This window comes from Rissa tridactyla, chromosome 12, assembly GCF_028500815.1.
Source record: "Rissa tridactyla isolate bRisTri1 chromosome 12, bRisTri1.patW.cur.20221130, whole genome shotgun sequence".
In the NCBI taxonomy this organism is placed as follows: Eukaryota; Metazoa; Chordata; class Aves; order Charadriiformes; family Laridae; genus Rissa; species Rissa tridactyla.
The window spans coordinates 18636270-18663216 of NC_071477.1; the positions used below are offsets into that span (position 1 = coordinate 18636270).

Here is a 26947-nt window from a genome sequence, read left to right on the forward strand (position 1 = left end):
GCACATTGCCGGCTCATGGTGAGCTTGTCATCAGCCAGCACCCCCAAGTCCTGCTCAGGGCTCTCTCACTCCATTCTCTGCCCAGCCTGTGTTTGTGCTTGGGATTGCCCCAACACACGTACAGGACATGTTGAACCCCACGACGTTGGCACGGGCCCATCTCTCCAGCCTGTCCAGGTCCCTCTGCTTGTCATTCCTCCCCCCAGCGCGTCGGCCCTCATGGGGAGCTGTACACAGCCGGCCTCCTGCACCTGTGGCTTCTACACACGCATCTGCCGTACATTTCCAGGCTGCAGCCAAAGACAACGCGGGACAGCCTTGGCCGGGAGCGGGAGCTCTGCGAACAGCAACAAGCCCGTCGTGAGAGAAGAGGGCAGCAGAGAACGGCCTCGGCCGGGGCCGCTGCCAGCGCCTCCGCGCTCTCCCCCGCCTGCCGCCACAGCGGGGTGCGTGGAGAAACTCCTGCGGGACGGCGACGCGGGGCTGCCGGTGCCCGGCTCCGGTCCTTCCCGCAGAGCGGCCCTGGCCCGCCGGAGGAAGAGGCGGTGCCACGGCTGCGGCCTTCCCCTTCCGCCGTCCGTGCGCAGCCGCAGCTGCCGCCGCTAGGCCGGAGCGGTGGCCCGAGCCCCGCCGCGCTGCCATGGCGGCGAGGCGGCGCTGGGGCCTGGCCGCGGCGGGCTCACTGCTGCCGCTGCTCTGCGCCTTGCTCCGCGTCGCCGCCGACACCAGCACTGGTCGGGTAGGTCTGGGAATGGGAGGGGGGCCGGGGCTGGGCCGTTCTGTGGGGCGGCGGGGCCGCAGCTGGGAACGCGGTACCGGGGGACGGGAAGCCTGGGCCCGGCTGTCCGCGGTGTCGGCCCGGGGAAGGGCTGGAAGGCTGGGCGGGCAGCGGCCCCCCGGCTCCCCCGTGCCTGGTGCTGCTGCCCGGCAGAAGCCGCTCTCCATGTCCCGTAGGCCCTCGGCGGGCTGCTCTCCGAAGCGGCCGGTCCTGGTGGCTGGGGCCGGGCCGGGCCGGGCTCTGGCGTGCAGCCGGCGGCGGCGGCGGCTCCTCTGGCTGGGCAGGCTGGGAACCGGCGGGCGAAGGCAGCTGAGCCCCTCCCGTGTGTGCTCTTGAGCATCAGCCTCCCGGGAGGAGCTTTCTTTGGTGCCTGTGTGGGCATGGCCTGGGGTCCTTCTGTCGCCTGCTGCCGCCTCCCAGTCTGGCCCCGAGGGAAGGGGGGTGAGAGGCGAGGGTAACCCTAGCCTGAGATGTTCTGGTGAGTGTGCTGTGCCCTTGCTGCTCAAGGACAGCTTATTTTGGTCAGACAGGTCTTACTGTTCCAGCAGGCTGCGCTTGGCAGAAGCCAATGCTAGATGCCAAGGCAGCGATAATGAGTGACTGGACACTTGCTTGGCTTTATCTTGAGCCCTTGGTGATGTCCATGTGGAATAGTGCTGTATGTCCATTTACTTGGTGAACTTTAACATGCCTGGCCCAGATGCTGTCTTACACCTTCCTTCTGCTTTGGAAGCAAGGCCTTTCTCCCGAGTGGATTCTGGTGTCTTGTTGCCACAAAGAAATGGGGATTGTTCTCCCTCTTGTGCTCCTCCTGGCTGGAGCCCCCTTCCTCCTGTGGTGTTATGTTAAGGGAAGACATGCCTCTACTCTGCCCCCTGCTCTGAGAGATCAGGCTGCTGATGTGAGAGCAGCGCATGCAGACAATTTATCAGCGCTTGTGTGTTGAGGACTCTGTCCTGTGGGTCAGATGGATTGTCCTCATGGCTGGAAAAAGCTTATGGGATATATGTCTATCTCATACTAATCTTGATCTACGTATCAAACCAGAGGGCAGGGGTATTGGCCAGAAGAAAGAAACGCTGAGGTGTGTGCATGAAAAGTTACAATGAAAAGTTTATGAAAGCAAGCCTTCATTTAGGTTTTGTTGGCATTTGCACTTAGTGGTGAGTTAATATTCCTTTTTCTCATGGTATCAAGGTGAGGGGGAGGAAGGGGGGGGGAATTGTGAACTAATGGGTGTTTCTGAAAATGCTGTCCTTAGCGTTTTGACAAGTTTGCCATGTAGTTTTATCTAAAGCTGCATTTTGGGGGGAAGGTGGGGAAAAGGGACAAAGCTCCTTGAGGAGAGTTGGCTATGTTTCTGTTCTCGCAATTTGTTAGGTACCTGCTATTAGTAGAGGAAAAGTCCATCTAACCAGAGTCCTTGCAAACTTTCTGAGTGTGGTTTTTTTGGGTTGGTTTGTTGGGGTTATTTTTTGAAAGAAATACTCCTGTGCTCAGTGCAAGTGTAAAGCTGAACCTGTGTTTGTGGGGATTGCTCGGGCCTGTTAAGCTGTTTGCTTGGAGTGATGCTCCAGAGGCTGTACTAGGGGGTGGGCAGTGGGTTATTGGGAGCGTGCTGCTCTGTGGACTGAGAAATCTCATGATGGCAAGGTGACAGGGTGCACAGGAGGTCTCTGGAACAAGGACAGAGCTTCTTAGGTATTTCTGGTGCTCCAAAGACCTAGGTCTGCCCCAGTTACTCAGTAGGGATGGTGGTCATTTTTAATCGGTAAGTCTGCATTGTCCTGTCAGGACAGGCGACATTTAGCTGGGTCTTCAGCCCTCCCTGGCGATGAGATGATATTACCAAACTTAAACAAAAAAAGAGAGGTGGTTGAATTTTTTGGGCTAGTTCATCAATTTTTCTTTTGAGGAAACGTTCTAATCTGTTAAGTTGAAAACTTACTGTGGCATCTTACCATCTGTTTCTTTCTTTTTCAGGGTTGGTTAAAAACTTACGGCTACTTACTTCCATCTGACAGCCAAATGTCTGCCTTGCAGTCGGGAAAAGCTGTGCAGTCAGCAGTGGCCACTATGCAACAGTTTTATGGAATCCCAGTAACAGGAGTTTTGGACCAGACAACTATTGAGTAAGATCGACGTAGGCTAATTTTGTCTTTCCCTTTCTTAATGCATTGTTGTATTACCTGAGTAATTATTCCAGCTACAAGAAATCCTCAAAAGGGATAGAGTTGACTGACTCAGCCAGAGAAGTCTGGATTTTGAAAAGGTGTCCCTAATGAAAACAAGTGGACAACTCCACCTTTTCTTTTTGCCAACAGTACTGTTTGTGAGTGTGAGGAGAAGCTCTTGTTAATGCCATTATTTGTGCATAGATCCCCGTTGCAGGTGCACAGGGAAAGCGTGAATACTGTGAGCTGAAAGCACGCAAGATCAAGGGTTTCATTTATTTCCATCTCTGTCTGGACATATGTGAAAATCTGTCTTCAGACATGGCTTCTAATGTATTTCTTAATTAATTGGAGTTGTGGATCTCTACAGATGCTACTTGTGGAGATCTGGAGTTCTGAGTTGAAGTGAGTTGTTGTAGTCTGATGATGATAGCCAAGACTACTTAGCTGTCGATAGCTGACATTTGTTGGACATTAGAACTTTTCTGCTGTGTGTTGACCATGCGTTATTTGTTGTTGGTGATAGGTGTCTCGATAGCACAGAAGGATTGGTCTAAATCACTTAGGCTGGAGGGACTTCGTTTTTTGAAGGCTGTTGCCTTTAGTCTGCTGCTCAGTGTGTACTGCGAAGGGTGGCATGGAAGTGGTGTCCTGGTGTGGAAGCAGCATTTGTTGCTGCTACCTGACTGTTTTCCTCTTGTCTGTTTGCCTGGATGCTGTGTATTGGCTGAAGCTGTCTGCTCTTGGCCTGGACTAGGGGAGCATGTGTTGTCTAAAGCAGAATGCTGCACATAAGATCTTACTAATGCTTTCTGGGGGAAAGAAGCATCTCATGGTGAGCAAAAAAAAGAAAGCACAAATAATAGAACTTGCTTAGCCCCTGCCTGAGAATTTTCCCTTGACCTTTTGTTATTGCATTAGCAGACCCTTTTAAGGTGTGCTCTGCCTAGTTCTTCGTCTCTCCTTTTATGGCACTCTGCTGGCAAAAGGGATACAGTAGTACAAAAGAAGGGGGCCCAAAGTAACAAAATAGCATGAAGAACAAAGGGGTTTGGTTTTATGCCTTCCAGACTACGAGAAGAGGGAGAAACACAAGAAATTAGTGAATTAGGCAGGAGGGGGTCACCCTGGGCTGAGAGTGTCTTGCCAGTGAATGTAACATTCCCTCTTCTAGCTCACAGGAAAAACCTAGATGGATCCCTTTTCTGAAATTCGAGTCTCCAAAGGCTTGAAACCTCAGCTGCAATGAAACACGAGTGTGCTCTACCTCCATCTGTCCTGAATCAGTAGGTCCATATGCTGGATGGCAGGGTGGAGCAGGAGCACTTACCTAGAAATTACATGAAAGGAAAAAGAGGTCCTAATCGCTGTAAGCAGTGAGCCTGTATTTTTGAGTTGGAGGGAAGTGTCTGGCTGGGCCTTGTTGGGCTGTCACTTCCTCAGACCTGGCTGTGGAAGCTGAGCAAAAGGAGAAGAGCTGGTGAGGCAGGCAGGGTCTGAGAGCTCTGAATTACTTGGGCATTGGCTAAGCTGTTATTTCAGGCTGTGTTACAAGTTTTGAGATTGCAATTACAGTTTTTTCTGTCACTTCTGTCAGTGTCATCATCTCTGTCCCTTTAAAGTGCCTTTAGAATCAATCAGAGTGCAAAGGTATTATTTTCTATGGTTTCTTTGTCAGGCAACAAGTTCTGCATGTTATTTTTACATTTATTATGGAAGCCTAAAGTTTTTCATCTCCTTCCTCACACGCCTCCAAATCCCAAGCTTGTTCTTCCCTCCAGGAGTGGTAGCCAAGCGTGTGAAAGCCACCATGCAGGCACTGCTAGTGGGAGTGGGAAATGGGAAGGAACACCACCATTGGTGTTGCTTACTGGTGCCCGAAAGGGAGGTGGGGTGGGGGCCCATTGAGCAGAGGGCCTGTCTTGAGGTAGCAGTTTGAAGATATGTAGTTTTCCTGTGAGGAGAGTAGGGAAGGATATGTGAAGCGGCCTCCTCATACCCTGCAGTTGGCAGCGCCTCAGCAAACTTTGTGTCTGCTTGCTGCTAGTGGTTGAATTGTAATTTTGCTCGGCAGCTAGGCAAGGAGACAGGCCTGGGAGTGTGCCGGGAGAGAAGCATGCTAGCACCTAACAAAAGAGGTGACTGTTTTGTTTGTCGTAATCAATTGCATGGCCCTGAAGGAAATCAAGAAATAGTCTTTCCTATGTTGAAAGTGTCTTGTGTGTCCTGCGCTTCATCTAGAGCCTCTTGTGTAGGTCCTTCACCTTGGGATACACTCCTGCCAGCTCAACAGTAGGCCATTGAGAGTGACATTTAGGAGAGTCTTGTGGAGGACTTGGAGGCTGAACTGGGGAAAGCAGCTGTATTTGCTGCTGGATGTCACTGCTTTTGGAAATTACCTGTTTTCTGCGTGCCAGGCAGCTGGAGGAATGCAATAGTCGATGTGTAAACAGTGCCAAGTATAAATTCTGATCATCCAATGTTATTGGTGCCCCCATTTAAAATGAGCGTCTCAATCCTGCTTCAAGTAATTGTCTTTTGTTGTTGTTTCTGATGTGATGTGTTTTTATAAATCCCCTGGAACACAGAAAGGGCTATTCAATCTACTGAGTAGAGAATGGCTATCAAAAAAAGCTCAGCTAAAGAAGATCAACGGCAGCAAGCTACAGCTTTGTGATTATTTTGCTATAGATCTGCCCTGCTGAGAAAAGAAGAGATGGCTGGACTTGTACCCTGGCCTATGTGATTAGACTAGGGCCCATATGTCTGGGAAGCAGGTTGGATCAGGGAACCGAGCCAGATGAACACTCTCAGCGTGACATTAGCACAGGCTGTTGACAGCTTGGGTACTGCCTAGCTCTGACCAGGTAGTTGGGCTTTTTTAAGAGGTCCGTTTCAGAAAGTGTGTAGCTGAGCTCTGGAGCAAACTGTGGTAGGGTATGGGGGTTTGCTCAGGCCTCGGTTCAGTGGGATTGAAAGAGGATTTAGGCAGCCGTGCGTAACTTAAGTCTGTTGGCAGCTCTGCAAATGCTGATACCTTGGAAGCTTTGGCTCAGGAACCCCTTAAAGCCCAGGGTGCCGGTATTGCAGCTTGCCTCTGGAACAGCTCTGCTCTGTGTCCCTGTGTTGCAATGGAGCTGGCAAGGGGCAGGGAATTTGACTGTCTTTGACTATCTCTTTGTAGTTCTGATTGGCTTTGATAGCCTGGGGCTAATCTGGGGGCTGATGTCCTGCAGCCCGCTTGGCATAGGGCAGGTGTTGGGAAGGGGCAGCCCTTGGTCATATATGAAGCAGATGTGAAGTTGTGAGGGATGTGGTGATGTACTGCTGGTGTGTCAGCGTAGCGAGCCCTGGAACATCCTGGTGACTTGTCCTACACAGCTGTGTTTGGTTGGTAGCGCTCCTCTGTTACCTTTTTGTCTTCTAGATGATACTAGTAAAGATAAAATGGAAGGTCATTTTCTGACTGTAATCAGGGCCTGATGATGGTGATGTTCAGAGTATTGGAGTTCTCGTGAAGCTCAAGAGATGAAAACCTAATTCGTGCTATGGTTTGTGTAAGGTTATGCTAAGAACTCTGTACCATATCATGCGACTGGAACTTTTTAAAAAAAATACTCAGGACATACCTAGGAGAATACAGGCTACAGTAAGGCTCACATCTCTCTAGCAAAGTGGCAGAACCAATGCAGAAGAACACAAATAAAGGACACTTGGAAAAACACAGAATATTGAGGTTGAATTAATATGGCTTTTAGATGTACCACTTCTCTTTGAAGGTGGCAGCAGTTGTGTGGGCAAGACAGACCTGATTTCCACAGGTTGCTTAGATTTCCGAAAGGCATACCATGCTCATAAATGTAAGGTAATTTAAGTGGGGAAGATTTTATATACACAGCTTGGGTTCTTGTCAGGTACAGTACAATATGTATAACAACTCTCATTTGCTCTGTTCTTGGTGGGGAGAAGACGACAGATAAATGTGCTGAAATTTGTAAGCACCAGTAGTTTTTACATATAGGACGTGGCCAAAGGAAGGTCAGAGGCTTGGCTGTCTGAACTGGGAACGGGGTGTGTGCGCGGTGAAAGAATGTTCTTGGGAGGCTGTACAAGGCAAAGTGTCTGGTTTTTATTTGAAAGTTGTCCCAGAAAGAAGTCTTGTAAACCATCTACTGGTGGTGGGAAGACACTCCCTTCCTGAAGGTGTGGGGCTAATATTTTTAGTAGATAAGACATACGTTGTTTAGGCTCAAGCATGTGGGCACATGTGGACTGCTTGCCGTTGGCTGGCTGCAGTTGATGGAGGAATGTCTGCATTTGGAGGCCAGAAGTTGTCCTCCAGGTGGCCAGGGATGTGGGGGAAGCCCTGCTGAGGAGAGTGGAGAGAGTTTAGTGTCCTGGGTGAGAAGTCTGCAAGGACTGGCTGCGATGCTCTTCTCGAGTGTAACCAGGCAGTGGCGTGTTTCTGCATACTGCATCCTGCAATGTGTTCTTAAGGCATTGTGTCACAGTGGACACTCGCCTTTGCCATAATGCGTAAAATGACTGAAGAATGCTTGTGGCAATGTCCCCAGCAGCAGCCCAAGCAGGAGGCTGAGGGCAGTGCCGGTGTACTTGGGAGGCTGTGGCCAGAGACTGCTTGCATTATTCCTGGGCTCTGGTCTCCTGTCCTGGGCTGCACTGCAAAACCCTAAAGAATGTGGCTGGTATGGAAAGTTGCTGTGCTGGGACCTTTGGAGACCAGTACCTGTAGTTCCTCTGTTTCTGTCCCTGTCTCCGTTTTCCCCTGCTGCCGCATGCAGTGGTGGGCAGATTTGTTCCTCCATAAGCCACTTCTGACTTCTCTGGAGTATGCCCACACCAGCAAGTGGGATAGTATTCTGGGGTACAATCTGTTTCTCCTTGTCAGGCAGTTATTTAGGTTGGAAGGGACCTCTTGAGATCATCTATTCCAGATCCCTGCGTAAAAAGGGACAGCTAGAGCATGTTGCCCAGGACCATGTCCAGTTGGATTTTGAATACCTCCAAGGATGGAGACTCTAGCACTTCTCTGGGCAACCTGTGCCAGTGTTTGACCACCCTCAAGCTGGGGCAAGAAATAAGCAAAATACCTGTTAAGGCTGGAGGTAGGGGAGGAGACCTGACTTCTCTGATAATAGTCAACGGATCCCTGCACCAGGGACAGCATCCTTCGCTCTTCCAGTTCACCTGGCCATGGGGGCAAGGGTTTCCTGTGTCATGAGTGACATCAAAAGAGTCAAGGGTTATGGGGAAGACCTAACAGAATTTGGTGACTGTGACCCACAGATTGGAGTTATCTGTTCTGGTTGTTACAGGTGAAAGCTGTAGTTGTTATCTGGGAGGGTTGTGTTTGCACTTGTTCAGTCTTACCTAGTGAGTTATGAGTTGGAGGGTTTTTTTTACTGGCCCAGGAGCACTTTAACAAATGGAGAGCAGATAGAGTAGGTGATAGGAGAGTTTGATCCCAGTGCACACGCATACGCACTTTTGATCTGGGTTCCTTTTTGTGGCATTATCATCATTAAGCTCTTGTTAAGCACAAGGGTTACCTGATCCGGTGTCTGTGTCTTCAAAAGGAAAAATTAATTCTTTTTGGTGCACTGAGGTTTGTGGATTGCCAGCAGAGGCAGGGTGTGCATCTCTGTAAACCTGAGAGGGCGATGACTGAGCCCTTATTGGCGTCTGCATTGGCCATTCTTCAGAGGTCTTCCAGTCACCCCCTGAGTGCTTTTGAAGCTCTTTTCCAAACTCTTTGTTAACTTGCTTTTTCTTTCCTTCCCTTCCAGGTGGATGAAGAAACCTCGATGTGGAGTTCCGGATCATCCCCACCTACGCCATAAGCGGAGGAAAAAGCGGTATGCACTAACTGGGCAAAAGTGGAGGCAGAAGCATATAACCTACAGGTATAGCCCCCTCTCTGCCCCTTTTTGTTGGGGAAAAAATGTTCTGTGCTTGTTTGGTATGCAAATTTTGTATGTACTTTTAAAAACTGGATTTTCCCTGTAGTGCCTGGTTGAGGCTTTCATTCTCAGAACGTGGTGGAGGGGAATACTTTCAGAGCACTGGAGTAACTGAAGAGTCTAGTCTCAATTAGAAATAACTGATCAGTAAAGATGCCTAAATCCCAGCCATCAGCTGTGTAATTTTGGCGGGAAAATCCTAGTAAGCCCCTTTCTGTTCCCTTAGGAATCTAAGGCTCTAGTTCTTAGATCATGTGTCGTCTTCAACAAACCATTAAAGCAGAAGGAACATCATTGTCTAAAGGCGTGATGCCTTCTACCTCTACCAGTTTGCAACACTTTACTGAATGTTTATTTTTGCAGAGATTTTACTTTTGCTCATGTAATAGAACTCTTGCTTTTGTCCAGGCTTGGGCCTCCTGAGGCAATATGCTGCAGCACATTTGACACCTGTAGAGTGTTACATGGTGAGGATTATTTCCCAGAGATGTGTTTTGTTTGAGTCATTTAGGGCCTTAGCTCTTGAAAGGGAAATGCCAATGAAAGTTTCTGACAATAAGAATGTCACTTCAAAATAAAATTAAGACCCCTCTAGTTAAAAATGTAGCCTTTTAATTTTTTTGGAGGGGGAAAGGAGGTTGCAGAGGAGTGAAAATTAGGAACGTAGACATTAAGGAGAAGGTATGGGTGAGCAAGGCTAAGGAAGAAAGAAAGTCTGTGGCAAAGAGGTAGAAATATGAGTGACCTGCATGGGGAAGGTGCCAGAATGTGTAGGAAGAGAGATAATGGTGTGAAGGGAAAGAGATCTGGGGGCTGGGGCACTCTGTTGCTTCTGCTGAGAGCTCTGAGAAAGGAGGAGGAGGATTCTGTAGGTAACAGTGAGGGACTGCAGAGACTGGGAGAAGGGACTGGTTCTGGGGACTAGTTAAAAGGTTCCACTAATAATCATCCCTTTAACTCAAATTGTAAAGGGACACCTTCTGTGTGTGAAGATCTGAGAGTCCAATCCTGCTTCTAACCTCTTCTGGACCTTAGGGAAAACTGGTATATAATCGTATAAATAAAACATATCTTAAGCGTATGCATAACCGCAGGAAGCAGCTTGGCAGATGGCTTCACTTCTGCCATTGGCAAACTAGTACTTGTTTAACTTTCCAGTTTCACTCTTTGTAGTGTGCCATTCAAGTGAAAGATATCTTGTTTTACCACTGAATGTATTAAAGTGTCTTTCTTCTGTCAATCATTATATTAAATTGAGCCAGTTTTATTAAAGACCGAATGTTGTTTCCATGACGTAGATATTTCATATTCCCCAAGCCAAGTTTAACAGGTCTTGAGTGTATTATATGCACACACAAAAAACACCCCAGAAAAAGCACTTTTTAAGCTAAAGTTTACAATTATGGGAAATTGATGTGTAGTTAATGCCCCCCCCCCCCGCCCCCCGCAGCTCTGTATTGTCAGCTGTCGTGGACTGGGTTGCACAAAACCGACAGGTCCATCAGTCCTGTGAGGTCTTGAGTATTTTGAGTAGTCCTGAGAATGAAGCTGCTTGTGTAAGTAAGGTTATATAGTTTACTGAAATGTTGTTTTCTTAAAAAGAGTTTTAGTAGTCAGGTTTTTTTCATGTACTGGTTTCCATTTTAGCATGATAATTTTGGACAAAATCTGAAGTAATTTACAATTTTACACTTGGTTACTTAGCTGTCTGCACCAGGATTTGAAAGGTGGTCGGATTTTTAGGAAGTGATGCAATATTGACCAAAGTATTGGGAAGATTCATATTAACAAACATAGACCTCGGATCAGGGCTGTAGTTTTTCTGGTAACTGTATTTGTAACAGCAAAACTTAGCATACACGAAGTAGCGTCTGCAAAAAATAAAGGCCCTTTGGAAATGGAAACTGTGTTGATGTGGCTATGAATTGGAATTATAATAAGAAGTCTCAAATGTGTTCTGCAAATTTGAACAGCCCTTCTTTCTCGTTCACACAGTGTACACAACTATACCCCCAAGGTTGGAGAGATTGATACAAGGAGAGCCATTCGTCAGGCATTTGATGTTTGGCAGAGAGTGACACCACTTACCTTTGAAGAAGTCCCTTACCATGAAATTAAAAATGACAGAAAGGAGGCAGATATTATGATATTTTTTGCATCTGGTTTCCATGGAGACAGTTCTCCGTTTGATGGAGAAGGTGGATTTCTAGCTCATGCTTACTTTCCTGGACCAGGAATAGGAGGAGATACTCACTTCGATTCAGATGAGCCGTGGACCCTGGGAAATTCTAATCATGATGGTAAGAGCTCAGGTCATTTTTCAAAACATGCATAAGTTGAATGTAGACACATTGACAGGCTTTCAACTAGAAAGTATTTGGTTAGTGGAGCTCTTGCCTCCCATACAACAGTTCAAATGTTTTCTAAAACATGTATTCTATCTTAAATGGGTAAATAATTTTATTAGTAAATTTGTGACTGCATGCCTCTGTGCACACGTGCGAATGTTGAGAAGTGAACAGAAGTGTGTGTCTGCTGGCTTGTTACGTCTCTCAGTGTTTGGACCATATTCGCTACAGAAACCACGGCTCTGGGAGCGAAAAGGTGAATAAGAAGAGTGTTGAAATGTGAACCCTGTATCAGGTGGAATACTTAACAAAGGCCGTTACAGTTAGTTGTAATGATGGATAGAAAGTTGAGAGAGTGAAGATGTTTGAATGTCAAGTCGTTTTTATCCTTGTTTGTTTTCCCACAGTCTGACTATGGTCGTAATTCCTCCCATCAAAGGTTGGGGCTGGCTGATTTGTTAAGGAAGACTGGCGACTAGGACGACTGGTTTTGTTATATTAAGCAATGAAGAGTTCCTGCATCTTTCTGGCTTTATCTTACTCTCTAATGGCAATGGGCGCTTTCTGATCTATTTTCAAAGCTTTGATTGAGAATAGTGATGGCTTCTAAAAAGTTTAAGTTGGAAAACCAGAATTTTACAGTGGTCTCATAAAATATCAGTCCAGTTTCCACAGTCTTAATGATTTGGGAAGGACATCGTGTCTTTAAACCTTCAACGATTCAAAATCACATTTTGAAACCTTTTATAAAGGTTAGAAGTTTACTTGGAATGTAAACATGACTTGATTTTTAAACTGTATAAAAACATGATAGCATTGTTGTGGCCATGATGTCTAAGGACATACACAGAGGTAACGTTTTTCATTAAACCAAAGAGTGTAGTTTGAAAAGGAGAAAAGCTTTCAGGCATGCAAGCCACCTTCAGGCCTGACCTAAAAGTGACAGCTTTGTTTTGGAATGGAATGCAAATTGAGAAAAAACCCTCAGAGTTTTGAGTTGCTTTCTATCAGATCGTCTTTGAAAGGTAATGGAGCTGGCAAGTTCAATGTGGGAATGCTGATTTGTAGGAAAGCAGAAATGGCGTGATACTTGTCTTCTCAGGGAAAGAGAAGTAACGTTTCCTGGCAGATAGAAATGACTGGATGAGATGTAGGCAGAGAAAGAGAGAGGTTACAGCCTGTGGGATGTGGAGAGCGTGGAAGGTTATGGTGTGGCAGAGAAACACAGTCTTGCTGTCTTGAAATGTTAGGAATTTCTGTGCCTGGGCTTGTGGCTGGAGGGCTTGAAGGCTGGGATTGAAATTGGAGGCTGATTACGTTGTGGGAGTTGCTTTTGCAGGGGTTGGGCGTGTTTGTGCTTTATCCGTGGTCTGGGCGAGTTCGCTCTGATCTTAGTAGTCAGTTATAGCTCTGGGGAGAGAGGGTGGCTTGTGCGCTGGACGTCACTTCCCGGGTAGGCCTGTGTATGAGACCCGAGAGCACGGGTGTCTGGGATAGGAGGACCTTACGGGAAGGTGGAAGGGAAGGTTTTGACAAGTTATACTTGTGGTTTTTTTTCTTTTCTCTTTTTCCCCACACAAAGCTTCCTTCAGATGATAAGCTTAGCAAGGTTCGGAGGCAGCTTAAAAACTGCCAGGGATGGCTCTGGGGAAAATTCTCTGCTGGGCAGGGTGTCCTAACATAGATTATCACTTTTTTTGAGTCTTTTCTTTTTACGTATAGTTTCTAGGATGGTCTTTGAAAGCAATGTATAAAATGAGGGTCTCTTTATTTATAAAAACTATTTCTTAGGCAGTATCCACATGGCTCTTTCAAAAGCACGACGTATTTCTCTGGTGTGCTGAGTGACTGTCGTGAGTAGCGTCCTCAAGGTGCATGTAGTTGGGATTTGAGGGGCTCCGAGTGTGAAAATTGATAGAAGAGTTGAAATTTCCATTCCGGATGATAAATGACACTCGTGCATTTGTTTTCAAATAACCACACCACAAAGACCGGGCAGCACAATTATTTAAAAATCCTTTTAAGAAAGGCACCAGTGAGGATGTTGAGAATGGTGGGTTTGTATTTGAGCCCTCCACCTGGAGGAAGCACCGATGATGGAAAGGGGATTTCATGTGTTGAGGATGACGGGGGTAAGCCTGTAGTCAGAGCACTATAGATGTGAGTGTTAAATACGAGGAATTTGATTTTGCCTGTGTTCTTAGACTTTGTATGCAAATGTGAAGATACCCTGTCTCCTCACCGGATGATCCAGGCCTTTTTTAGGAGGGTTTTTCCTTCTGTTTCACTATTTCTTGTCCTTGGAGCTCTCACTAGCTCCAGGTTCTCACCTCTGATGTCTTTTGCTTGAAATGCTCTTAGCAGGTCTTAAAGAATTTCTTCTTGGTCAGAGGTTTCCTGCACTGTGATCAGTTTGCTGCCTTTTTTCATTAGAAGTAAGGTGTTAGCGAGGACAGTATTGTCTTTTTAACAGGAAGTATTTCTCCAAATGTGGTTTTGCTTGTCCTTATGTATTCTGGGGCAATGGCGTTGTTCGGTCTGGAACTGAAGAAGTCCCTCAGTGAAAGAATAAAAATACCCTACCAGTCGGTCAGTAGCAAAGCTCTCGTTCATTCAGATGCAAAAAAAGGGACTGTTTTCACCATTCAGCATCCATTCGATGATTATAGAAATCTTAAAATAGCCATGAAGTAATAATAATATCTTTTCATCAGCCGGTAAAATATCACCATGTAAAATGTTCCATTCCTGACAAGGTTGTGTATTAGTTGAAGGGGAAAAATTGAACATTCTGCCTCAAAGCTCTCTTAGCCTGGCAGCAATTGGAAAGGTAACTCTCTGGTCAACAGAGCAGGATGCTGAAGCTGGCACTGTGTGTGGGCCCTCGGAATATCTGGCTGATCTATTTAGTCTATATAGTTTTGTTACAAACCAGTACGATCTGAAGCTTTGCTTTTGTTGGTGTACCTTTGTCGTACTGTGTCATGGCACCTGAAGAGTTTCAGTAAGTCTGTGTTTGGATGCGGCTGTCACCCCACAGAAGAACTGTTTTGGAGTCTTCACTAGCAGTGCAAATTATATGGATAAAAGTGAAACATTTCACATGAAGTCTCATCCACTCAGGAAAAAAAAAATTATTATTTGAACAGATCTTTCTATGAAAACAGCTGTCTCTGATTTGTACATGGAGAACTTGATATACCCTGTTGATAAAGCATCTTGTAAACAGACCTTGTGGTAATCCTCTAGGGTTCACTATTTTTTTCACAGCAGATAGTGGATACTTAGTTGGGATTTGCATAATTATTACCATTTTGCGTGGTCAGTGTTACACTGATTTTGCCCCTTGTGGACAGCATGGCCACTACCATGTCCCTTAAAATTATTAGTGTAATCATAATAGCTATGCTGCTCTTGGTTGTCTTTCTGAGATGTGGTAATAGGAGCACGTGCACCAACACTTCTGTTATCTTCTGCTGTGAAGAATGGTCCTGCATAGACTTTCAAAGTGAATGCAAAGTTTCCTTCCCCCTGGATATTAGTTACAGTTCCACTCATGCCTACAGTTCCTTTAGCCGAGTAATACTGTGCTTTCAATTAATGATTGCTGATTTATCATCTTAATTGTACTGCTTTCTCTGACATTCCCATCAGCAAGCTGTGGAAAATTAATTTAGGTAATATGATGAAGATGTGCAAAACCAGGTAGAAAGTTGAACTCCTGGAGCAATCCTTGTTAACTGGGATCATGTGATACAGAATTCGTTAAAGTTTTCAGATGAGAATGCCAATGGGAGCAGCTAGAAGCATGAAGGAGAATATTGGAATTCAGAAGGATCAAGGCAAATCAGAGAAGTGACATGGCAAACGGGATGCAAATGAAAAAGAGGAGGAGCGTGGTTTTACATTTAGAGATAAATCATCTGTGCAACCACACAACGAGGAGTAACTGGCATGGTCACAGTTGTGGGGACTTACCTCATGGTTGTTGTGGAAGGTGCTCCTCGGTAGAAGTGAAAGCAGCTCTTGGCCTTTAGCTTATCCCAGGCTTGTAGCAGCAAGAGCTCCAGCTTATTAGACTTTGAGGTATGGGCACTTGGAGGCAATTGAAGCCATTTTTGGAGTCATTCTCCTTTAGCGGTATGTTGCGTGTAGCTGCTTGCAGGCCAAGTGTCTGCGCAGAGGCAGCATTTGGTCACTGAGTTACATGTCATTGCGGGCAGTCTCAGTATCCCAACCGTTTGCGTTACCAGAAGGGACGCCAAAGGTGGCTTTGCTCTACTTTCTCCATGGCTTGGGCTTTTTTTTGCTTGAAAAGTGCTGTAGAAACAGCCAAGCAAACTTTAAACTGCCCATCTCGATACTCACAGGCGCTGACATACGTTGCTTGCAAAGAGGGTCGGCAAGCTTGGCCGTGCGGGGCTCGCTCTCCCTTGGCTGCTCAATAGCTTACCTAACTTGGCTCAAGCATAGAGGTGCTTCATGAAATCCATTATTAACTGTCCAAATCAAGTATTTCCTACCCTTTATATGAAAATAGCAATTATGTATGTATGCGTGTATCTCCAATAACAGGTTGAAAAGGAATCCTGAGAGGCTGAAAATAAGTTCTGTTGGTTTAAATATCCACTTTACACATGACTGCTCTTATACCCCTCTGACGCTCAAACATTTATTTAATCCAGGTTAATTGGAGGAAGTAAATTTTAATCTCCAGTTTCACATTGCAAATAGTATCAACAATACTCCCAGGCAAGTCTTCTTCATGGTCTGCTGTTAGGCATGTTGTCACCACCATATCATTAAATATGTGGTATCTGCCAACCCACTGCAGATACTAGCTTCATAGCTATATAGATATAGCTGGAAATAGCTATTCGCTATATTCCTCTGTTGGCTGTGACAATACTTTCTCTGTCACCATCACAGCAAACAGCAGTGCCAGCGTCTAAGCTGGTGCTAACGGCCCCCACCTCCACAGGAACTGTCCACGGCTGTAGCAAGCACTGCTGCTGCAGGGGGGGTGACCCGAACCCCACTGCTGGGGCTATCCCATCTGCTGTCACTCTTCCTGTGCAATCCAGATTTCGTTCCAAAGCTTACCAGGCACAACACTGGTCAGGAAATGCGCTGAAGCAGTAGTAGAAGGCTTAAAGTGGAGCAGGATTGATTTAGGGAAGACATTTAGAGAACCTTTTTAATGCTAAAGCATGGTAAGTACTGAGGTATCCATGCCCTGCCAGGAATCACCGGGATGTTTTTTCTTTCAGCGTGCCCAGAGTTGAGCTCTAAGATCCTCCCTCTCGTCTGCTTGTTGGGACTGTGCCCAAGGGCAGCCACTTCAGCTCCTTCAGGAAACAGCCCCAGCTGACAAGTTATTTCTGTAGTGACTCTAGTGTAACTCAGCTTCACATCAGGTTTGATCATTTTGCAGTTCGCGGGATTCATCTTTCAGTATCCTCTTCAGTATCTCTTCCAGGTACTTTCCCACACTGTACAGCTTCCCACCTGTAGCAAGTTCTCTTTGTAAATGGAGGATTGCTACTTTGACTGCTCTTTAGATATTGGATAGAGATGCTGAGCTTTGCTTGCAGCAAGAAAATAAATACTCTAATCATTACAACAAACATCCCCATAGATCCTGGTGGGTTCCTCCAGAGGCTTCTTTGGAAAGCTGCTTGTTCAGGGCTTCTGAAGAAAAGCCAACCAAAAAGAATGCCAGTGTTTACAAGACATGGCGAGCACTGGTACAGGACATGAGGCCTCACGGGTTGCTTTCAGTGTCAAATCAGCGCAGGAGCTTCTGCAGAAGTTATGGAGGAAAAGGGCCTGAACCACCTTCTGGGAAGGCTTCTGTTAGCCAAAGAGGAGTGGAACTGTACAGATTTTTCTCTGCGATTCCACCACAAGGACTAACATTGTCTCAGTGGCCATCTACGTGGACAGCAGAGCAAGCACACCTGAAGCCACCATCTGGACATCGCATATGTTCAGGAACCCGAGCAGGTTTTTCAGGACAGCCAAATAGTGTCTAAGCTGACTAATGTGAGTGTTCAGCAAGGATCTCAAGGAGAAAGTTTTGATTAGAGTAGCTAATTTTGGAGGAGAGTCTTATTGATAGGCAGTGAGCGGGACAGTCGGTTGTACCTGTTGGTGGGGGGCGTGCATAGCTTTGAGCTGACATTTAATCTGCCAGTCAGTGTGTTCGAAGTGGTGTCTTCACTGGAGATTCACTGTTTTCTATCCCGGCAGTATTAATACCACAAACCTTCTTGATTCTTTTGATATTTGTATCCCCATTCCTCTCTCTCACTTCTGCATTTACAGTGGAAGTCAGTTGCTCAGACATAGGCATTTAGCCAAGTTTTGACAACGCCACTCTCCTGTCACTGCTTGGGCTGTTCTTGTTAAGAAATCAGGTGCACCAAATTAATTAGAGCTTTAACCTTAATGTTCTGGTACGGTTTTTATTCCTGCTATGAGTACAAAGTTCTTAAATTTGCCCCCATGCCTACCGATTTTCTGCTACAGCAGGGCCTCTGCTTGGAGTCTCCCGCCTAGATCGCTGTCCCTTGCCTGTATCCATTTGGTCCATCTTAGGTGTCTTATGGAGGATGTCCCATGCTTCTGTTACGAGTTGCCTTTACTGTCACATCTGAGTACTTGAATCTGCTCGCTTGCCTTGAATACCGTAGAAGCCATTAGAGATACAATATGGAAGGTTTCTTCTCTAAAAGCACAGTTACTGAGCAGTGTCATTATACTTTATGGACTGTGCCTAGCTAGAACAGGTTTTTCTACAGGCTGTCTCAAGGAATACGTGTATGGCTTTCCCTGGTCAGATTCCTGAATCTTGGAGGGATGAATGTCTTTCAAAGCCCTGAATAATTTGACCTGGAAGGAGAAACAGAATTAAAGTACCATGTTTTTCATTCTCCACTTCTGGAACTTAGTTTGCAGACTAGTGCTCTAGGTCTAGACCTACACAAGGGATCATGCACATGCTTCCCCCCAACACCTCTTCCACTTTCCTCCCCATTGTGTCAGGGGACGGTTGGAGTCGCCACAGTGTGAACCAGACAAGGGAATGGATGTAGCCAAGTGTTGTTTGTCTTTCTCTTCCTTTCTCCTGATCTGGTTTACCTTAGGGCCGCCCCAGCTGAAAGAGTAGGGCTGCCCAAATGAAAGAGTGGGTAGAAATGAGTGACTGGGGTAGGAAAAAGGGCTGCTGCCCTTTCAGCCGCAAGATGCGCATCTTAATCATAAAACCACAGACTACTGCGTGTCTACATTCTGGGTAGAGCTTTATTTCTTCAAACCTGTTAGTCTCTACCTGCCGTTCTTCTTGCCTTTTTTTTTCTTCCTGCTCTTCATCACTGTTTTCATTCAGAAAGCTTTTCCTGTTCCTTAGCTGGATCTTTTTGCAGAGCGAGCTTTACTTTTTTGGGTAGTGCATGGTTGAAACCAGTGATGTTTTGAATTTAAGAAGAATCGAGTGTGGTATTTTGGGCCCCCAATACGTGAAAGGTGTCAGCAAACTGGGAAGAGTCCAGTGCAGGAGCACTGAGGTGATAAGGGATTGAAACAGGAAGAAACCAGGGAAGCTGGGATTGTTCAGCCTAGGGAGGAGGAAGAGGATGGGGTGGGGAGGAAGCATCTAATAGCAGTCTTTCACATGAGGAGATATTACAGAGAAGACCGAGCCATACATTTCTTGGAGGTGAACGGAGAAAGGAGCAAAAGGCACAAGCTGCAACAAGGAGAACCCCACCTGGGCATAAGGAAAAAAACTTCTTCGGTGACAGTGGTACGGCTCTGAGTCTGCGCCTGGAGAGGTTGTGGAGACTCCATCCTTTGAGACTTGGCTGAATGATCCCCTGAGAAACCTGATGCCATTTTGAGGTTAGCCCTACTTGAAGCAGAAGGTTAAACTTGATGACCCCCAGGCATGCCTTTCTGTCTAAATCTTGCCATAATTCTTTAGCATTGCCAAACAGATAGAATTTTAGTTCCTAGAATAAATTGCAGTTACTTACTCACAGCAACTCTGAGCCCGTAACAAGGTATTCATCTCATAAAATTCTCTTTCTCTATCACCAAATTCCCTTTTAAAACCAGGGGTCTTTTAATATTGAGATTCCTCATGAAGGAGGACTGGTGATGCCCATAGGTGCATAAGAAGGTAGCTGGCAGATTTTTCCAGACGTTTGATGCCTTTGAAGTACCACCTCTTTCTTTTTTATTTTAATGCAAAAATCTATGGGGTTTCTGTAAGCATTTGCTAGATTAGTCATATAAACATTGAGTGTGTGTTAGGGTACACTATAGAACAGATCCCCTAGGATTAAGCACGTAAGTATGTGTGTATACATGTGTAAGTAGGTTTAGCATTTTTTTCACCTGGTCAGGTAGTTCTTTATTATCAAAGACTTCCAGGTGATTCCTGTCACTTTGGAAACATTGCTGACTAAACATTCCTTATTCTGTTTGGTTTGTTTGATTGCAGTTGTGATAGTTTGGGTGGAGGGAGGGCACTTAGAGGAAAGAAGAGTGTATAGGTATTTGTATTGGTATCCACTTTTCTAGGTTGACTCTCTACTATCTACTTGTAACCCGCTGACCTGACTGGTACAGGTAGAGTGCATGCTTGCTGAAAAAGAAAATACAGCTTCCCTTAACCCCCGTACCCTCACCCAGCATATTGCCAGAGCTTAGTAGTCTTTTATCCTTGACTAATTCCCCTTTCCTCTGTGTTTTGCCTTGCTTTCCCTCTCATTTCTTTCTTATTATACCACTTTCTTCATGTTCATTTTCTGTGGAAATGCTGAGGCCAGCAAAGACAATCTACAGAGTATCAACGTAATGAGCAACTTGCCAGAGAGCGCGTGTACTCACAGCATATAATCTTTGTGCTATTTGGCTGTTAAATACTTCTTAAATTTTCTTTCTCTGATTTCTTTAATTTTCTTTCTCTGATTTCTCAGGTACAGAATATCTCCACACCTAAAGAGTTTTGTTCTAACAAATGACATTTTGAATCCATCATTATTTTTCAGGCTTCTGAAACTCTGTTGTTGAAAATGAGCATCAGTATTTTTCAGAGCGAAAATCAGAGCTGCTTTGAAGTTACTCATGTGTCCTTTAACGCAGAAGACCTGAAAGATGCTGGAAATCAAGCGGGGCATAAATTCTATTAAAATTTCAATTTATTCTATCAGGCCTCTTTAAGATACTCCACCAGATCATGCTGTTGGTCAGTACTTTTGATTATTGAAGAAGACCAGTTCAGTATTTAGTCTGTAGAACATAGCTACTTAACCTTGGTTTCATCCTGTAACTGCTTAGAGAGACTTGTTCCCATAAGCCAGAGTTCTCTAAAATGAAATGCTAATGTTGAACCAAATTTGAGCAAACGTAGACACATGGTCTCAAGACAGCCAGCCCCAGTAAAAAGAAATCAAATCAGGCGGCTTAAATGAGCAACAGTTTGAGGATACATCCCTGTCATGTCAGTCTAAATGTAGAAGGCCGTAAATAGAGAACTTGCAAATTAAATTTATTTACAAAAGTAAAGTGAAGAGAGAAAGCCCACCAGCACACACAGAAGACTTCTGTCTTCAGATTCTTCTTCTTCGCTACTGGACAGCATCTCTGTAAGTAGTGCTTTCTTTTCTTGTACGTGCTGTCAGAATACAAACTTAGAAGTGGCATCGGAATAGTGGTGTGCTAGTGCAGTCTGGATTTCAAAGCTTTGCAGTATTAACAATGTTAGTTATTGATTACAGCTGAAATTCATTAATAAGGATCACCTGCAAATTCCACTCTCAGAACAATGTACTTGTGAATACGCCTGATGTTCACAGTGTCTATAAAGAAAATTATTTTCCATTGCTTTTGTCAGTAATTGTTTAATGCACAAAGTACGAATACAGTGATGTAGGTATTTGGAATCCTATTGATTTCTGTATAATCAAAATAAAATATTTTACTTCTTTCCACAGAGAATGAGATACTCTGAGATTTGTAGGAAGGAGCCAGTAGGAATCAAAATGATGTGTCATTCCATTAAAAAGGAAGAAAAAAACCAACTGTCAAAAAGGCAGGTCATAAGAATCAAGGTGAGCCAAAAAGTCTTTTTGCTGCCTTCCTTTGTAAAGCAGAAATGGATGATGTGAAGTGAGCCAAAATGCAGCAGTGTCTAATAAAACTGCTGTATTCCGCTTGCTGAAGGGGAAAGGAGTAAAGTAGCAGGCATTCAGGAAGAGGAAAAACTGAAAAATAGATTAATTCTTGAAAAGAGTTTGCTGGTTGTTGCAATCAGAGGTAGTTAGCAGCATCAGCAGTGAAACGACACCCAATATTTTGACATCACAACCAAGCGTCAAACTTGGGAGTTGTTTAAACTACTTTTTCTTTTTTTTTTTTTTTCCCTCTCCTGTTTCTAAAGAAGAGCACAAGATTTGAAGACAGTTTGACAAGTATTGTGTTCTCTACCCAACTCCCCCAACAATAGCACTTTAGAATTATAGAATCGTAGGATGTGTTGGGTTGGAAGGGACCTTTAAAGGCCATCTAGTCCAACCCCCCTGCAGTGAGCAGGGACATCTTCAACTCAATCGGGTTGCTCAGAGCCTCATCCAGCCTGGCCTTGAATGTCTCCAGGGACGGGGCCTCCACCACCTCTCTGGGCAACCTGGGCCAGTCTCTCACCACCCTCAGTGTGAAGAACTTCATCCTAATGTCTGATCTAACCCTGCCCTGCTCAAGTTTAAACCATTGTCCCTCATCCTATCACTACATGCCCTTGCCAACGGTCCCTCCCCGGCTTTCCTGTAGGCCCCTTCAGGGACTGGAAGGGCCTCTAAGGTCTCCCCGGAGCCTTCTCTTCTCCAGGCTGAACAACCCAAACTCTCTTAGCCTGTCCTCATAGCAGAGGAGCTCCAGCCCTCGGATCATCTTTGTGGCCCTCTGCTGGACCCCTTCCAACAGGTCCATGTCCTTCTTGTGCTGAGGGCTCCAGAGCTGGACACAGTACTGCAGGTGGGGTCTCACGAGAGCAGAGGAGAGGGGCAGAATCCCCTCTCTGGACCTGCCGGCCACGGTTCTTTTGATGCAGCCCGGGATGCGGTTGGCTTTCTGGGCTGCAAGTGCACATTGTTGGCTCATGTCCAGCTTTTCATCCACCAGTGTCCCCAAGTCCTTTTCCGCAGGGCTGCTCTCTATCCCATCATCCCACCAGCCTGTATTGATAACGAGGGTTGTCCCGACCCAAGTGTAGGACCTTGTACTCGGCCTTGTTGAACTTCATGAGGTTTGTTCGGGCCCACCTCTCTAGCTCATCCAGGTCCCTCTGGATGACATCCCGTCCCTCTGGCACATCGACCGCACCACTCAGCTTAGTGTCGTCGGCAAACTTGCTGAGAGTGCACTTGATCCCACTGTCCTTGTCATTGATGAAGATGTTGAACAGCACCGGTCTCAGTATGGATCCCTGAGGGACACCACTTGTCACCCCTCTCCATCTGGACATCGAGCCATTGAGCACCACCCTGTGGATGTGACCATCCAGCCAGTTCCTTATCCACCGAACAGCCCACCCATCAAATCCGTATCTCTCCAACTTAGAGAGAAGGATGTTGTGGGGGACCGTGTCAAAGGCCTTGCAGAAGTCCAGATAGATGATATCCATAGCTCTCCCTTTGTCCACTGATGCAGTCACTCCGTTGTAGAAAGCCACTTGGTTGCTCAGGCAGGACTTGCCCCTGATGAAGCCATGCTGTCTGTCTCGAATCACCTCCCGGTCTTCCATGTGCCTTAGCATAGCTTCTAGGAGGATCTGTTCCATGATCTTCCCAGGCAGAGAGGTGAGGCTGACAGGGCGGCAGTTCCCAGGGTCCTCCTTTCTACCCTTTTTAAAAATGGGTGCGATGTTTCCCTTTTTCCAGTCGCCAGGGACTTCCCCTGACTGCCATGACTTTTCAAATATCATGGAGAGTGGCTTGGCAACTACATCAGCCAGTTCCCTCAGGACTCTGGGGTGCATCTCATCAGGTCCCATAGACTTGTGTATATTCAGGTTCCTCAGGTGGTCACAAACCTTGTCTTCACTTATAGTAGGAGGGACTTTGTCCCGGAGGTCCCCGTCTTGCAGTCCTTCAACTCGGGAGGCTGGCAGTGAAGACCGAGGGGAAAAAAAATTGTTGAGAACCTCAGCCTTCTCCTCATCTGTCGTTACCAGTTTGCCGTTCTCAGTCATCAGGGAGGACGCGCTTCCCTTGACCTTCCTTTTCTGGTTGACGTACCTTTAGAAGCCCTTCTTGTTATTCTTAGCATCCCTGGCCAAGTTCAGCTCCAGCTGTGCCTTGGCCTTCCTGACCTCATCCCTACATACCCAGGCAGCATCCCTATACTCTCCCCAGGACACCTGATGCTGCTTGAACTGCCTGTGCAGTTCCTTCTTGCCTTTTAGTTTGACCAGCAGGTCCCAGCTCAGCCATGCTGGTCTCTTCCCTTTCTTGCTTGATTTCTTACACCTGGGGATCGAGAGCTCTTGTGCTCTATGGAAAGCACCCTTGAAGATCTGCCAGCTCTGTTCTGCCCCCTTGTCCCTGAGGACCGTTTCCCAGGGGGTCCTGTTGACTAACTCCTTGAAGAGCCGGAGGTTTGCTTTCCTGAAATTCAGGGTCCTGACTGTGCTCCTCATCTGGCACATATCCCTCAGGACCGTGAACTCCGCCACTGCGTGGTCACTGCAGCCCAGGCTGCTTCCAATCTGGACATCCCCGATGAGCTCACTGGCGTTGGTGACTATGAGGTGCAGTATGGCATCCCCTCGGGTAGGGCTGTCTATTTCCTGTCTTAGGAAGTTGTCATCAAGGCACTCCAGGAACCTCCTGGATCGTCTCCGGCTCACCGTGTTACTTTTCCAGCAGATGTCGGGGTTGTTGAAATCCCCCGGCAGGATGAGAGCCTTCGAGCGCGATGCCTCCTGTAGCTGGAGGAAGAAGGCTTCATCAGTAGGTTCCTCTTGATCAGGCGGCCTGTAGTAGACACCAACCACAAGGTTCCCCATGTTGTCTCGGTCTCTAATTCCTACCCATAAGCTTTCAACTTCTCTTGGCTGTTCTTTAGGGACGTCTCTTCACACTCTATCCCTTGCTTAACATAGAGGGCGACACCTCTGCTGCTCCTTCCTTGCCTGTTCCTTCTGAACAGCCTGTAGCCATCGATAGACACGCTCCAGTCATAGGATTTGTCTTTGAGGGGGGAATGTGTCTTACATGCCACTTCTCTGACTTCTCAGTCCTAATCAGCCCCATCAGGAACCTCCTGTGTCAGGGCTGGACAAAGACAGTAAGTCTCCTGTCCTGGGGAGAAAATACCCTCTTTGTGGCCAAGAGCTACTCTTACAGCTTCCAGAACAGCGCTTTCACTGTTGCCAACACCAGGAGTTAAATATAATTTCAACCTGACTGGCAAAATAGAATCCCAAATAGGCCACGCTGGTTTGTATCTGCACTGCTATGCCACGGCCTGGTGGAACACACTGGGCCAGGCTTCAGCTGTTTCAAAGTCCTCTTGGTTTTTGGTGTTTTTTTTTTATCCCTGGTTGTTCCACAGCTGGGTCAAGTAGTAAACTCTGTCTGTAGACCCTGCTGTATTTAAATACCTTTTAAAAATAAAACCACCAGCATAGCGTCTTCTCAAGAGTGATGGAATGAATGTGATATCTACATTTTCCATGTGTTTATGAGTATTTTTCTTTTCCTTACCATCTGTTCTAACAAATTAGGGAATGATATGCTAATATTGGGTAAATAGGAGTTTTCATTTGGGGATTGGTAATTCTTTGGTATTGAATTGCTTGTTGAATTACAGCCTACGCTTGTGAAAGATACGGGACAGTTTTTCAGCAGAACACTCGTATTCCATTAATGTCAGGCTGCTGAGCCAGCTGCTACGCTCACAGCTCCCCCTCTCCCTGGCTGCCTGCTCTTGACTGCGCATCACTCAGTCGGTTTTGGTCTCATCATTCCAGAAAAACATTTTCTATTTTTCCAGTTAATTTCTACAGGAGATTGTCCTAGTGCCATCTGTGCCATGTCCGATAAAGCACAGCTTGCAGCGTTAGTCAGGTCTGTAACCTGACTGACAGACCCAGTTTGCACACTGGCTTTCGGGGACGATGAGGCAGCCTGCCTCCCTGTCACGGTGATGGGTTACACAATGCGGTTCTTTGTCCTTCTGCAGTCACTTGAGCTTATGGAGATCAGTTCGTTAACATGGCTGCGGCACAATTTTGGTTGAGACTGCATCTCGCTCGTTCTTCTTTCTCTGGTGAAGATGTTTAAAGACACTCTTGAGGTTTTTATGCGTCATATTCATTGCTGCGTTTATAACGATAATAGTTGATGAACAAAATAAAACCTGTATTTCTTTTTAATGTGTATTTTCTTCTTTTCTAGGCAGAAAAGCTGTTTTCCACATCTCTCTTGATACAAACAAATGGAAGAGCAATATCACCCCTTCTTCAGGCTCTTCAAAAGATTGAGAATCTTTTTTTGAGCAGAGCATGTTGTGGAGGTGAACGGAGGAGGACAGACAGATCACATGTTCTTCTCTCTGACAGTTCAGACCTACCCGGTCTGAAGACACAAGAACCAAGGCATAGCTTGGAGTAGCCCTAAAGCTTCTTTAAGTTGTGCTTGGAAAACAATTGTCTCTACATGGTTGATGGAGCGGAAGGGACCATTTTAGTGTATTTAAAGCATGTTAAGTTCACACCATCTTTTCTGTAATTCTAGTCATGCTATTGTCACAGACAATGGTCTGATTTCTTCAGTATCATTCTTCAATAAAATTTCAAAATTTAACCTTCATATGTCTTTTTAATTATGTCTGAGTAAACTGCAATACATAGATGTGTTAGCATGATGATACAGTTCTTAAGTATAAAACTAATGTGACAAAGATCAGAGATTCACAGTTGCTTTTCTGATATTAATCTGGATATGTACAATATACAAATATACAATATTATTTGTACTTCTGTTCTCTTAGAAGCTCTGTCCTGGGTTTACACTCCGCTATGCTAGGTGCTCTGCAGAGTCTGCCTACACTCCTTACAGCTGTATATGCAGCTGCCACGCTCCGGGATAAATACCGATACTAATGTCTCAACATTGCCGTAATAATATCCCCGGGACCTGTTACTGTAAACTGACAGGCGTTTAAATGAGTGGTTTTGCTTACCTGCAGCAGTTGGGTACCAAATAAAGAAAATATTTTGATACCAATTTTCGTAATTAAAATGAATGAAACTGTACAAGAAGGCATGTGCTAACAGCTTTGTAAAGAAAAGCCTTTCTCAAGATAGCTATTTTTAACAGACATTTTTCCAGCTGAAGGTGAAAATCAAAGCTGGAAGGAAGGAAGATCATACATAAATCAGTTTATCTGTGTCTACAGTGGTGTTCCCATAAAACCATGTTTTTGTTATCTCTGCAGGGCAAGGTAGTATATTATAAACAATTTGAGTGCTTAACCAAAGAGCTGGTTTTGACGTGTGATTATATTGTGATTTATCTGAAGTAAGTTAGCTCCACTGGGAATACATCAGCTAACAGGAGTTCTATTCTGAACACAAAGCCAGATTGCTTTTTGAAG

General features: G+C 45.7%; 1 protein-coding gene across 1 annotated transcript; it reads left to right on the forward strand.

Annotated features, from left to right (window-relative positions):
• The first annotated feature begins 584 nt into the window (after positions 1 to 584).
• LOC128916567 (matrix metalloproteinase-24-like) lies at positions 585 to 26154 on the forward strand. Its single transcript, XM_054218461.1, has 5 exons — positions 585 to 739; positions 2762 to 2910; positions 8760 to 8876; positions 10929 to 11233; positions 25747 to 26154. Exons 1-5 carry the CDS (start codon positions 641 to 643, stop codon positions 25830 to 25832), a joined length of 756 nt encoding a protein of 251 aa, XP_054074436.1. The 5' UTR covers positions 585 to 640; the 3' UTR covers positions 25833 to 26154.
• Positions 26155 to 26947: the final 793 nt, after the last annotated feature.